Here is a 13,325-nt window from a genome sequence, read left to right on the forward strand (position 1 = left end):
GACGCTGCGTCGATTGACGCTAAGGGAACGCTTCGCGTGATGACATCTTAAAGCACATGTAAAATCAGTCGCCAGAGGTGGGTGACGTCATGAACCAGGAAACTATAAAGCGTAAGAAACTGCTAACTTCTGTGTCTTCAGTAGCGCTCATTGTGAAACTGACCTTGTCTATTTGGTGTTGTTTTGTCTTTATATATATATATATATAAAGTCAGGGTGAGGAAGCAGCAGTTCAGGATGTGTGTGCACCCCTGCCCACGTTATTTAATGGGTGGGGACACAAACATTCTTTGTGTAGCTTGTTTGGATGAGAAGCATGCACAGTCAGCGCTTGAGGGTGCAAACATTCTTTGTATAGCTTGTCACACTTGCACTGTAATGTGCTTCCAATGCAGACACTTCGATCCCACCTGGTGTTCTTTAGCGAGGATGCTCAGGCTTGCATTCCCCAGGGCTCTGTTCCCGCTGCTGCCGAGGCACAGCGGCAAACACAAACACTGGATTCGCGAATGGATCTATCAGCGGGGTTAGAGATGGGGCCAGCCTTATCTCTGCCTTCACCTGATAGATCCAGTGCCTTCTCTCAGGGTTTGGAAGCACAGGCTGTAGTTCCTTCCGCCCCGAGGCACAGACACTACAACTATCTAGTTCTGAGGAACTGGACGTTGTCAGTGTCGATGCAAGAGATTCTGAGGATTCGCCACCTCAGTCTCATGCATTTGAAGAGCTGGTTGAGGTTGTGAAAAGAGCAGTTGAAAGATTGACTATTGACTGGCCAGCAGATAAACAGGACGTTCGTTTCAAAAGTAAACTGGACAAACACTTCCTACCATCATGGTCCCTACCGTTTTTCCACGATCTCCACACAGGGGTGGAGAAACGAACACAGGGGTGTAGAGATCGTGGGAGAAACCGGTTTCATTTAGAGTATATAATGCACAAACATCCAATTATTCCTCTATATCTAACTATAAAGAGCACGGTTATGGGGAGATGCCAAAAGTGGAAGAGACACTTGTGAGCTATCTCTCCCCCAAAGCAGCATCTTCCCTAAAGGCCCCGGCATTAACCACTAAGCCAGTCAGAACCACATCATCACTAGTGGGTAAAGCTTATTCAGCCGCTGGTCAGGCTGCAGCATGCCTTCACACAATGTCGCTGCTGCAGGCCTACCAAGCTGAATTGTGCAGAGACATGGATGAGGGCGGGGGAATTGGCCCTGACAGATTTATCTCTCAGGAGAGACGGCTAAATCCATCGGCCGCTCTATGGTCTCCAACATAGAGACCATCAGCGGCATAGAGACCATCATCCAGCATCAGCGGTCTCCGGCGAGCACATATCTCAAGGACCACCCGGAAACGTAGTGGCCTTGGGATGCCTGCCCCCTCCGAGGAGGGCTCCAGAGCAGTCAGTTCGGTCGTTCCCTGCCGGTTCGCTGTTACAAGGCGTCGGGCTGATTGCACAACAAAATCCAGAAGCATGGAAGCTACTGCCAAATGTTTCTTGTTGGGTCCTGCAGACCATAGAAAAAGGATATCAAATACAGTGCCCAGGTTTATGGGGGTCCTATCCACCGTGGTGGGCCCCAAGCAGGTTCTGGTAATGGAACAAGAAATTTAAACCCTGTTAGAGAAAGGCGCCAAAGAATATGTGCCTCCCTCCAACAGGGAAACCGGGTTCTACAGCTGGTATTTCATAGCTCCAAAGAAGGATGGGGGGGGTTGCGTCCCATTTTGGATCTTCGAGTGCTAAACGAGTCAGTCATGCAACTAAAGTTCAAAATGTTAACACTGAGACAAATCATGCCACAGATCAGATCTGAGGATTTGTCACGATAGATCTCAAGGACGCCTCTGCGCCTGCAGGGTATTCTCAAAATGAACTACATCAACGATTGGTTGATTCTGGCTCAGTCACTCACTGTCAAACAGTTTCAGAGGCTGTTGGGCCTGATGGCAGAAGTGTCCAACGTGATACCATTTTGGACTGTTGTAGCCACTGGAGGAGGTTCTGGCTAAGTTCCTGACCCTAAAAGCTTTGTTCCTCCCAGCTATCATTTCTCTTATAGGATAGGAGACACCCTTGTGCTTGGAATTTGCACCTGGCATGGTTAAAGCGTTCCTTCATCCTAGACCACGTTATGTTCCAAAGGTCCCCACTAATTTGGCCAGATCTATCATGCTGCAGGCCTTTTGTCCTCCCTTCCAGAACTCGGACCAGGAAAAGAATAATCTACTATGCCCAGTTAGGGCACTAAATGCCTATGTCCACTCGTTCCCTGAAGCTTCGTCACCTTGCCATATCTCCTACGTGTCTGTCAGCGACTACTCCAGACTTTTACGAAGCTAGCGCGGCTCTGTTTTGGGCAGGCTTTATAGTTTCCTGGTTCATGACGTCACCCACCTCTGACGTTCCGTCACACCATTGGACTGATTTTACATGTGCTTCAAGACGTCATCACGTAAAGAATTCCCTTAGTGTCAATTGACGCAGCGTCTCGTTCCCTCGTTTTTGTTTTGTTTTCACTGTGTTTCCTGTTCTGGTTTGCCTGTGCCTGTTTGCCTTCTTTGTGCCTAGTAATTAGTTACTGATTTAATTCACCTGTCCGTACTTATTTTGATTACTCTTCCTGTAAGAAGAAGAAGAAAAGGAGAGTAAATCATGCATTATTCGATTGAGTATTAATAAATGGTAACAGAATCTTAATTTTTTGGTGGAATATCCTGTGGTAGAAATTCCCTTACGCATCTACGATTGGCACTTCCAATCCCAAATTATCCTCAGATGACCACCACTCAGACTACATCAGTAAACCCAGATGCCTAAGACTAGTATTTTGACTGCATGAGATGCCTACAAATAATAGCTACTCTGGCAGTAGTCTCAGCCTCAGACGTCACACCCATGGACTGTTGGCAGAACGTCTGATGCATATGGCACACTTTTCTGGAAACACTTCAGGAGTTTCGAAGTCGCAATCTAAATGGTTGAATTCTACTAGATGTCCGGGAGACATGTGTATCGCGTTCTTTAATGGTCCGCCTTGAAACAAATGCCGTGACGCCAAAACCCCTCATGGAAGAAGAAAGCCGTTGTGTTTACAACTGTGTCAATGAGCGCTTACCAGGATCAACTAAACGCTGGATTTTCAGAAGTATGTGAAGTTTGCGGCTCCAGTAAACTTGCACAATGTTCTTGAATTAATAATTTATTAGATGCACACTGGTCGGTTATGGTAGGGACATCAACATTATATTGGCACGCCCCTAAACATGACGTGGAACAAAACGAACTGTGATTGGTTGCGTTACATGTAAGTCAAACGTCCTCTTGAGCAGTCCTTGGCCAAGAAAAGCTGCAATAGAGTCCAGACCTTCTGTTGCCAGTCTGAAGGTCTGGTTATGCAAGACTACTCTGTCGGTAACCCCGGATGCCCTAAGAGTAGTCACTCTGAGTCGGACGACGTCTCACTCCCTATGAACATTATAACTTGGGAATAAAGATAGTGTTCCAATAACTTGCTGTGCAGCAGTAACCAGACAGACTCCAGACAATGCATTTGAAATGCTTTAATCACGGCCGAGAGGACCAGTCCCAGATAGAATCCCCACAGTAAAAAGAGTACAACAAACAGGATAAATAAAATAAATAAAACAGGAGCATGGCAAAGGTGACATGATTCATTGCATACATTTTCTCTAATATAATTAGGTCATATGTGCAATTCAGTAAACCCCCTCCTCTGTTACTGGGCAAAGCAAATTGTTTTTTTATTATTTTTTTTTTGGTTACTTCAGCTTGCTCAAGTTAATGAGATTAAACATATATTTATTCAGACAGCCATCTAGTCTTTTCCATCTGCATCCGTTATTTCAACACACACTAACTTTGACCCAAGTGTTGGGGACATTTCTTTTCAAAAGCATATAAAAGGAAAAAAGGAATGCTAGTTATGATTAATAAAAAAAATTAAAAATCCTTTTAACTTTTAAAGCTTAGAGCAACTGATGACTGACAGGTGAGTAGGCGCTCCCTTTACGCTATCACAAATACATCAGGATGAATTGTGGTTTACACTACATACTGTATGCAGTGTGGTCCGAATGTGGTTTTGGACATTTACACCTGCATTTCCTACTACCCACTTCAGATAACCCAAGATGGATGTTAATACTTGGTGTAAACAGGGACTTTTCCCTCAAGTTGTGGTGTTATATGTTATACAATCCGTTTAGTAGAGCCAAGAACTGTCAGAGGAAGCGCACTTACCTGTCTAAGAATAAAAGCCACAGCATCCGTGGACTCCCAGTATGAGGCGTGGAACAGGTGAGGCAGTGCTATAGTGGGAAAGGTGGTGAGCACATCTGGACAGTACAGCACGTAATCTAACCGCTTCGACCCCCACCACCTACTACATACTGAGAGAGAGAAAACAGAACATTTATGTTATACATGCCTGAACCACACTTGCAGGTAGCTTATATCTTCAAACTGTATACATCAAAGCCCCTGACATCCATGAAGAAATGAATAAAATATATGAACATCCTGAAAGCACCAGATTCAAGGACATGTAGTGCTCTTGAGACTCACTGTTTGAGATGCTAAAAGGCTCGCTCGGGGCAGTTTCAGACCCTTCAGCATCAGAGGCAAAGTGGGCGAGTCCGAGTGGAACAACTCGATCGCTGCCCCTGCGAGACACACTTCCTCCACAGCACTGCTCTATGTGTCCGTCTACAGATAGACTGCTGTCTGACAAGTGTCTGAGCACAGTGTCTGCTTTGAGAAAAAAAGTAATAAAGGAAGACAACATAAAGAATTATTCACAAATAAGAAAGGTCAAAGAAAAATAGTAACAACTTAATGAAATGTTTTTTTGCATGTGATTTTTTCGGTTGTTAAATAATGGTGCAAATGCCAAAACATTTACAACCACGAACCCTAGTAAATCCCATTGGATGATTTATTTAAATACTCTCCTCTCATAAATTTTGCTTCTGGAAGTGAAACTCCTACAAAAGCATATGCAATAGAGTGTTGTAGGGATGATGTATTTTTGTAGGCCAAAACCCGGAAACGAGTTAGCATTTTAGCACTTCTGGTTCCATCATCAAGTCAGTCGGTTTTTTTAATCGTTTTTTAGTTAAATGCTTGAAATAAGGTCTGTTGGGAAAACAAGCTCAAGATATTTCACTTTTTATTCTACAATATACACTCACCTAAAGGATTATTAGGAGCACCATACTAATACTGTGTTTGACCCCCTTTCGCCTTCAGAACTGCCTTAATTCTACGTGGCATTGATTCAACAAGGTGCTGAAAGCATTCTTTAGAAATGTTGGCCCATATTGATAGGATAGCATCTTGCAGTTGATGGAGATATGTGGGATGCACATCCAGGGCACGAAGCTCCCGTTCCACCACATCCCAAAGATGCTCTATTGGGTTGAGATCTGGTGACTGTGGGGGCCATTTTAGTACAGTGAACTCATTGTCATGTTCAAGAAACCAATTTGAAATGATTCGAGCTTTGTGACATGGTGCATTATCCTGCTGGAAGTAGCCATCAGAGGATGGGTACATTGGGATAAAGGGATAAAGGGATGGACATGGTCAGAAACAATGCTCAGGTAGGCCATGGCATTTAAACGATGCCCAATTGGCACTAAGGGGCCTAAAGTGTGCCAAGAAAACATCCCCCACACCATTACACCACCACCACCAGCCTGCACAGTGGTAACAAGGCATGATGGATCCATGTTCTCATTCTGTTTATGCCAAATTCTGACTCTACCATCTGAATGTCTCAAAATCGAGAAATCGAGACTCATCAGACCAGGCAACATTTTTCCAGTCTTCAACTGTCCAATTTTGGTGAGCTCGTGCAAATTGTAGCCTCTTTTTTCTATTTGTAGTGGAGATGAGTGGTACCCGGTGGGGTCTTCTGCTGTTGTAGCCCATCCGCCTCAAGGTTGTGCATGTTGTGGCTTCACAAATGCTTTGCTGCATTCCTCGATTGTAACGAGTGGTTATTTCAGTCAAGTTGCTCTTCTATCAGCTTGAATCAGTCGGCCCATTCTCCTCTGACCTCTAGCATCAACAAGGCATTTTCGCCCACAGCTCTGCCGCATACTGGATGTTTTTCCCTTTTCACACCATTCTTTGTAAACCCTAGAAATGGTTGTGCGTGAAAATCCCAGTAACTGAGCAGATTGTGAAATACAGAGAACCGGCACCAACGACCACGCCACGCTCAAAATTGCTTAAATCACCTTTCTTTCCCATTCTAACATTCAGTTTGGAGTTCAGGAGAGTGTCTTGACCAGGACCACAACCCTAAATGCATTGAAGCAACTGCCATGTGATTGGTTGATTAGATAATTGCATAAATGAGAAATTGAACAGGTGTTCCTAATAATCCTTTAGGTGAGTGTATAATACATCAGTAAAATGTAATACCCTCTTGTGTGTTTTTTTAAAAAGCTTTTAAAAGGCGATTGCTAACAAGTGGCTAAATGGGATTACAGAGGTTGTCAGCGACATTAAACATCAGCTGAACAGGTAAACTCTATGGAGCGAATTATGTACCATAATTAAACAAACAAATCCAGCATTTTGCAAACAAATTCGATCTACTTCGCAAAGGAAAATTTGACTCGCAAAATGCTGGATTTGTTTGTTTAATTATGGCACATAATTCGCTCCATAAAACTCATCTACTCACCATTCCACTTCCACAGCCTTGTTGTGTTTATAATCATGCTCTTGCAAACAAAGAGTTGATGGAAGCTTTGTGATGGTGACGTTGAAGAAATGTGACAGAGTTGTAGTTCATTTATAGCCTACGTTTAGCTTCTGACTCATGCTGATTGTATTTAGGCTTCAAAATTCAATTGAAAAAAAGGAAAAATGTGACGTTTTTTGTCGAGGAAACCAGGCCGATGTTAACTTCCGTGTTGGCCTACAAAAAAAATGTCATCCCTGCGGCACTCTATAAAGGTCAGCTGCAAAAATAACTTCCCAGATAAATCTTTAGTAAATACTGACAGTAGTTTGTTCAACTGCAAAAGAAGTTTTGAACTGGTGCAATATTTCAGTCAATCTGGCCCTTAGTTTATTTCTATTTATTTTTCTGAATGTTTTCACAGGTTGGTCACACCACTGATTTGGCAGATAAAAATGCTTTCAAATATTAATAAGTAATAAGTAAAAATAATATATAAAACAAGATTTTGGCAATCTACTTTTCATGAATTTCATTCTTTTTAATTAGCTTTTTTTCTTCATTGCGATATCAGGAAATATGTATAACAATACAAATTTAATTCAGAATTCAGAAATTAATCATGATAGAAGTGTATTCAAGTCATTGTAAGTAACAAATCCCTTTATTGTGTGTTTTAAATATATATTTATTTAATTCACAGAATGAAGAAAAATTTGTGTCATATCAATAGTTCAGATGGAGCAGGACACACAAACCAATAATTAATAATTTGTTTGCGATATTTTTTGTTTGTTAACAACTAATTAATAAATTAAGCCATTTGAGCACATTGAACATCTTATTGATGCTCAAAAACCTCCTCCAAATCCTCCAAAATCCTGTTTCAGCATATAGAAAGTTATTCTTCTGCAAGCGAGTTATATGCCCTAGCTTGAAAGAAACCTAAATCCAGCTTTTTGAGACAATGTTGCATTTTCAGGGCGCTTAAATGTATAATAATTGTGTGAAAGGATTTAATTTGATTTCTCCCAAAACCCAGCTGCTCAGTGTTTTCTCTCCTGGCATTCAATGCATTAGATGCTCTGTTCAGTTAGCTGTGACCTCAGCTTGGCTGCATAATGGGACTAATTGGAGCACATTTTCTGGCACAGAGTGATTCTGACTAATACCACAGAATAATGATGATCTTAAAGAACTCTAGTAGAGCATGTCGTTCACACTGGCAATGTCATTCAATTCTAGATCACTGGTAAAATGTATGCCTTGAGTTCACTGTAAATTGCTTTGGATAAAAGGATCTGCATAAAGTGTAAACTGATCACTGTGCTTACACAGTGATCAGGGTGATCAGGTGATTGGGGTCTCACTTGGGAGCGTCAATCCACTCTAAATAGTAAAAAAATGGGCCAATGAATATTGGCGAGTGAGATTTGCATGCTGAGACACTCCTACCTGGGCATACAGGTATATAAGGCTGGCTAGCACTCACTCGTTCAGTTGTTTTTGCTTCAGAGCCAAGTGGTTCCGCAAAGTGATCACTCTCCTCCAATCACCTCATAAAGAGCATTGTTCCTGATTGAGAGGGCATTCTTCCTGATCTAAAAGAGCTTGCCTACGAGAGGAGGTCTCTCTTTCTGGTGAAAGGGTGCATTCAGTGTTGTTTCACCATTCATAAAAGAGCTTTTGCATAGTTACATGCAGTGATTCACCCATTGGCACTTAGGCACAAAAGAGCAGATTTCCCTAAAAGAGCAAGCACAGGCGGCTTCATCATACTTCATCGTACCCAAGAAAGGCAGTGGGATATGGCCAATATTCGATCTGTGTGTTGAATTGGGTACTTCACAAGCTCCCATTCAAAATGCTCAAGCAGAAATGCATCTTCACGTGCGTTTTCCCCCAGGATTGGTTTGCAGTGATCGACCTTAAGGACTTTAATGTCTCGATGTTACCTCGATACAGACCGTTCCCACATTTTGCTTTCGAGGGTCGAGAATTTCAGTACAAGATCCTCCCTTTTGAGCTGTCCCTATCTCACAGTGTCTTTACCAAAGTCGCAGAGGATGCCTTTACCCCACTCATGGAGGTGGCCATTCACATCTCGATGACTGGCTTATTCTAGCTCACTCTTGGGATCAGTTATGCGAACACAGGGACCTGGTGCTCAGGCACCACAGCCATCTGGGGCCTTGGGTCAATGGTGAAAAGAGCAAGCTCTCCCCCGTGCAGAGCATCTCTTTTCTCTTTATGGAGTTAAAATTCAAAGTCGCTTCAAAATTCAATTGGAAAAATCTGACGGTTTTTGTCGAGGGAACCAGGACGATGTTAACTTCCATGTTGGCCTACAAAAATCTGTCATCCCTGCAGCACTCTATAAAGGTTAGCTGCAAAAATAACTTCCAGTAAATCTTTAGTAAATACTGACATTAGTTTGTTTAACTGCAAAAGAAGTTTTGAACTGGGGCAAGATGCTAGTCAATCTGGCCCTTAGTTTATTGTTATTTATTTTCTGACTGTTTTCACAGGTTGGTCACACCACATGACTGATTTGGCAGACAAAAATGCCTTCAAAAATTATAAGTAATAAGTAAAAATAAAGATATTGGCAATCTACTTTTCAGGAATTTCATTCTTTTTAATCAGGAAAGATGTATAACAATTAAATTCAGAATTCAGAAATGAATCATGATAGAAGTGTATTTAAGTCATTGTATGTAACAAATGCCTTTAATGTATGTTTAAAAAAAAATTCACAGAATTAAGAAAGTTTTTTGTCATATCAATAGTTCAGATGGAGCAGGACACACAAACCAAGAATTAATACGTTTTTTTTGTGATATGTTTTGTTTGTTAGCAACTATTTAATAAATTAAGCCATTTGAGCACATTGAAAATCTTATTGATGCTCAAAAACCTCTTCCAACAAAGAGCAAGCTCTCCCCCACGCAGAGCATCTCTTTTCTCTGTATGGAATTATATATGGTGCATCTCACCAACAGGCGTGCACACAGTCTGTCCTGAACTGCCTGAATACATTCAGACGGAAGACAGCAGTGCCACTGAAACCATTTCAGAGGCTCCTGGGACATATGGCATCCACAGCCGCAGTAACAGTACAAGGCCGAGTCTCCGGATGGGCATGGCGCCATGACACTTATCCGTGTGGCCATCACACTGAGCTGTTGCCAAACATTCAGCCCCTTGTCAGACGGGAGGTCCCTTAGAACAAGAGTGCAGGCATGTTGTTGTTACAACAGATGCCTCTAGAACAGGTTGCTGTTCATCCAAGGCGGAATACACTGACGTCCTCTGGAGTTAGCAATGGCTCAAACCGCTTTGCGCCGTTCTCATACCGAGCGAGCTCAATAGTGCGGCCAATGCACTCTCACAACAGCTCACATACCCTGGAGAATGAAGACTCCACTCCCAAGTGGTCCAACTGATCTGGAGTCGATTCTGGGATTCCCAGGTAGACCTGTCTGCCTCCCCGGGAGTCCTCCCACTGGCAGTTGTTGTATTCCCTGACTGAGGGGACCCTCTGCACAGATGCTCTGTCAAACAGCTGGCCCTGGGGCCTACGCAAGTATACTTTTCCCCCAGTCAGCCTGCTCGCACAGACACTGTGCAAGGTTAGGGAGGATGAGGAGCAGGTCTTGATGGCTAGACCTTTATGGCCCACCCGGACCTGGTTTTTGGACCTGATGCTCCTCGCAACAGCCCCTCCCAGGCAGATTCCCCTGAGGAAGGACCTACTTTCTCAGGGACGGAGCACCATATGGAACCCACGTCCAGACCTCTGGAACCTCCTAAAGGGGCGGAGGTAGACACTATCACTCAAGCTAGAGCCCCCTCTACCAGGTGAGCTTATGATGAGCTTGGCCCACTTGATAGTGGCTGTCATTACCTTGGCGTACCAGTCCCAAGGCGAGAAGTGCCCCATCGGAGTGAGGGCTCATTCTACTTGGGGTGTTGCTTCCTCCTGGGCGTTGGTGCAAGTTACCTCTCTGGCATCTGCAGAGCTGCGGGTTGGGCGATACCTAACACCTTTGTAAGATTCTACAATCTCTGGGTTGAGACGTTTTTTTCCTGTGTATTGGGTACAAACAGGTAATGTGTAGGAAAGCTGACTCTGTGTCTCGCTTGCAGCGCTTTTTCCCTCTAGTGGGGGGATACGAGTGCCTACTGCCTTTTCAGGTGAGTTCCCTACTGGGGAACCCTGAATCAAGTTCCTCCAGTGTCCTTCGGCAGTCAGATGCAGTGGAGGTGTCTGACGCCAGACCCAGTACTTATTTGCATGACTGACTAGTCAGCCCTTGTACTGGGCAAAGTGCCTATATGCTGTGATTCCCCCTTGGTAATTCCATATGTGTCCCATATCTCCATAGCATCACTCTCTATTGTAGTAGAATTGAAACCTAAATCACTCTTCCCATGAAACAACACGTAAGAGGAAAAGCAGCTATGACTGTCTCCAGGGTAAGCCCTGTCCCTTTTATCCCATTGGTATGGAAAACTATTTTTCCTTGGCCTTACATGGGGTGCTGGATAGGTCACAACTGTATGAGTGTCCAGTTGGCAAAAGGCAGCTTGCCAGCATTGCATCTCCGACACTCGTAACATTCAACGTAACATCGAACATGACTGACTGAATGGAAACGTCTTGGTTATTGATGTAACCCTCGTTCCCTTAAGTAGGCAAAGGAGACATTACATCGCTCCCGCCACAACCCTGAACCACCGCTTAATGGCCGGCATCCCTGTCGAGTGAGTGAATGAGTGAGTGTTAGCCGGCCTTATACACCCGTATGTCCAGGTCGGAGTGGCTCAGCATGCAAATCTCACTCCCCAATATTCATTGGCCCGTTTTTTCCTACTCAAAGGTGATTGGGGCTCCCAAGACCCAATACGTTAGTATGGATGTAACATCTCTGTTCCTTCCTTCAGGAAACGAGGGTTACATCAGTAACCAAGATGTTATCCAGATGTTCTTCCAGTGGAAAACCAGTGACATGTCTTTTTTGACATGTCTTTTTTTGATTAATATGGTTGAATTAATTTAAAGTTAAAGTCTTAAAATATCAAATTGCCAAGACCTAAAATCTGCCAAATATTACAACTTAGATTAAGTTATAATAAATCTTTGTACTTTGCTCTTTTTATTTACGTTTAAAACAAACAGATCTTTACAGCCCTATTTACTTGAGTAATGCAAGCTGATGGGAGCCTGAGAGAAAGCTCTTACCAATGAGAGTGGAGCGCCCGTCACCCAGAGGGTACCGCTGGTAACGGGAAACAGGAAAGGGGGGAAGGTGGGTGAGAACTGGGTGCAGCAAAGGTTCCAGACGTGAGGCAGAGGGGTCCGATGGGTAGAACAGATTAAAAATCTGAGAACAAGCTGGCCGGAGCTGAGCCACTAATAGAGATGAAAGAGAGTAACCATTCATCAGGTAATTACTTTGAGCATGAAATAAATAAATAAAAATCACTATAAATCACATTTATTATTTCGGTAAAACAGAATATTTCTTTAAAAATAAATAATTTGAGTGTGTGAAAGGGAAGCTGATTTATACCATCAATGGCAGGTAACACTGTCCTCCTCATTGCTAGAACCAGCCCCAGTGGGCATCCCAGCAGAAAGCAATCTGACACTTCAAACTCAAAGCAGCCTGGATTGAGAGCCTGCCTGGAGCCACACTGATCGTCCTGAGACAGACTGTGAGACAGCAGGGATGGAAAGCGAGTTATCTTCATTTATTATTAAAACTTTGTTAATGATTAATCAGAATTAATGCTTTCGTTTTATGCTGATGTCATCATGTGCCCCCATGACAGGTCTGTTAATACTTTAGAACCAAGCAAGATCTTTTCCTTGATACATTCCATTGCTAATCGTCCATTTCAGGATCATTTCAGTCAGGACCACTCTGGCAATGGAACATGATTTATTGTTATTAATTTACAACATTTGGTTTGGCAGTATGGTTCCATATGGGGTTCAGCTTTACAATAAATTAGGATTAGCTGGGCCTGTACTAACCCCCCCGGAACAATCAGCATGACATTGAAATGATGTACAATAATATTTAGCAATCAACAGAATTTTGTATGGAGATGATTAATAAGGAGATGTTCGAGGACAGCTTGAAAGGCATGTCTTGATGCAGATCTGGAACAGAGAGCAAAAAGAAAAACAACAACAGCAAAGGTGCAGAACATACAGCTATGGAATAAGAATACTGATGACGGGGGGGGGGGGGGGGTTGCGAGCTATGGCTAAGCTGGAAAGGAGTAATAGTGTCACGTATATACATGTACCAAAGATGTGAGAATCACTGTGATAGGAGAGATTGAACAGCTGATAGTCAGCTGATTCTGAGCTACACACTGAAAACCAAATCAAAACAGGGCAAACACATCAATTAGCAATTAAATCAGTTCAACGAGTTTTTTGTTTTTTTTTTGGCTCCCAACTGTTAGGCCTACAGTTTTTTTATTTCAGACATAACTTTATCTGTAAACTGAACAATGCAACTGAATGACTCATTAGCATTCATAACATTCCAAGCATGCTTTCATACACTACCTAAGTGTA

At 43.0% G+C, this 13,325-nt stretch overlaps 1 protein-coding gene across 4 annotated transcripts in view; it reads right to left on the reverse strand.

Moving 5' to 3' along the window:
* Positions 1-13,325, reverse strand: part of plrdgb (PITP-less RdgB-like protein) — a 103,134-nt gene that overhangs the window by 22,882 nt on the left and 66,927 nt on the right. For 3 of the 4 annotated variants that reach the window (XR_014032019.1, XR_014032020.1, XM_081391857.1), the window contains exons 9-12: positions 12,304-12,446; positions 11,973-12,143; positions 4,597-4,782; positions 4,273-4,421 (exon numbers count right to left, since the gene is read on the reverse strand). Coding sequence is in view for 1 of the 4 variants with exons in the window: in XM_081391857.1 (XP_081247983.1) it covers positions 4,273-4,421; positions 4,597-4,782; positions 11,973-12,143; positions 12,304-12,446 (649 nt within the window). In the remaining 3 variants the exon portion in view is untranslated. The remainder of the gene's footprint in view (positions 1-4,272; positions 4,422-4,596; positions 4,783-11,972; positions 12,144-12,303; positions 12,447-13,325) is intronic. The other variant, XR_014032018.1, reaches the window with a different exon arrangement.

Source organism: Scardinius erythrophthalmus, assembly GCF_964197995.2.
Source record: "Scardinius erythrophthalmus genome assembly, chromosome: 17".
Classification (NCBI taxonomy): Eukaryota; Metazoa; Chordata; class Actinopteri; order Cypriniformes; family Leuciscidae; genus Scardinius; species Scardinius erythrophthalmus.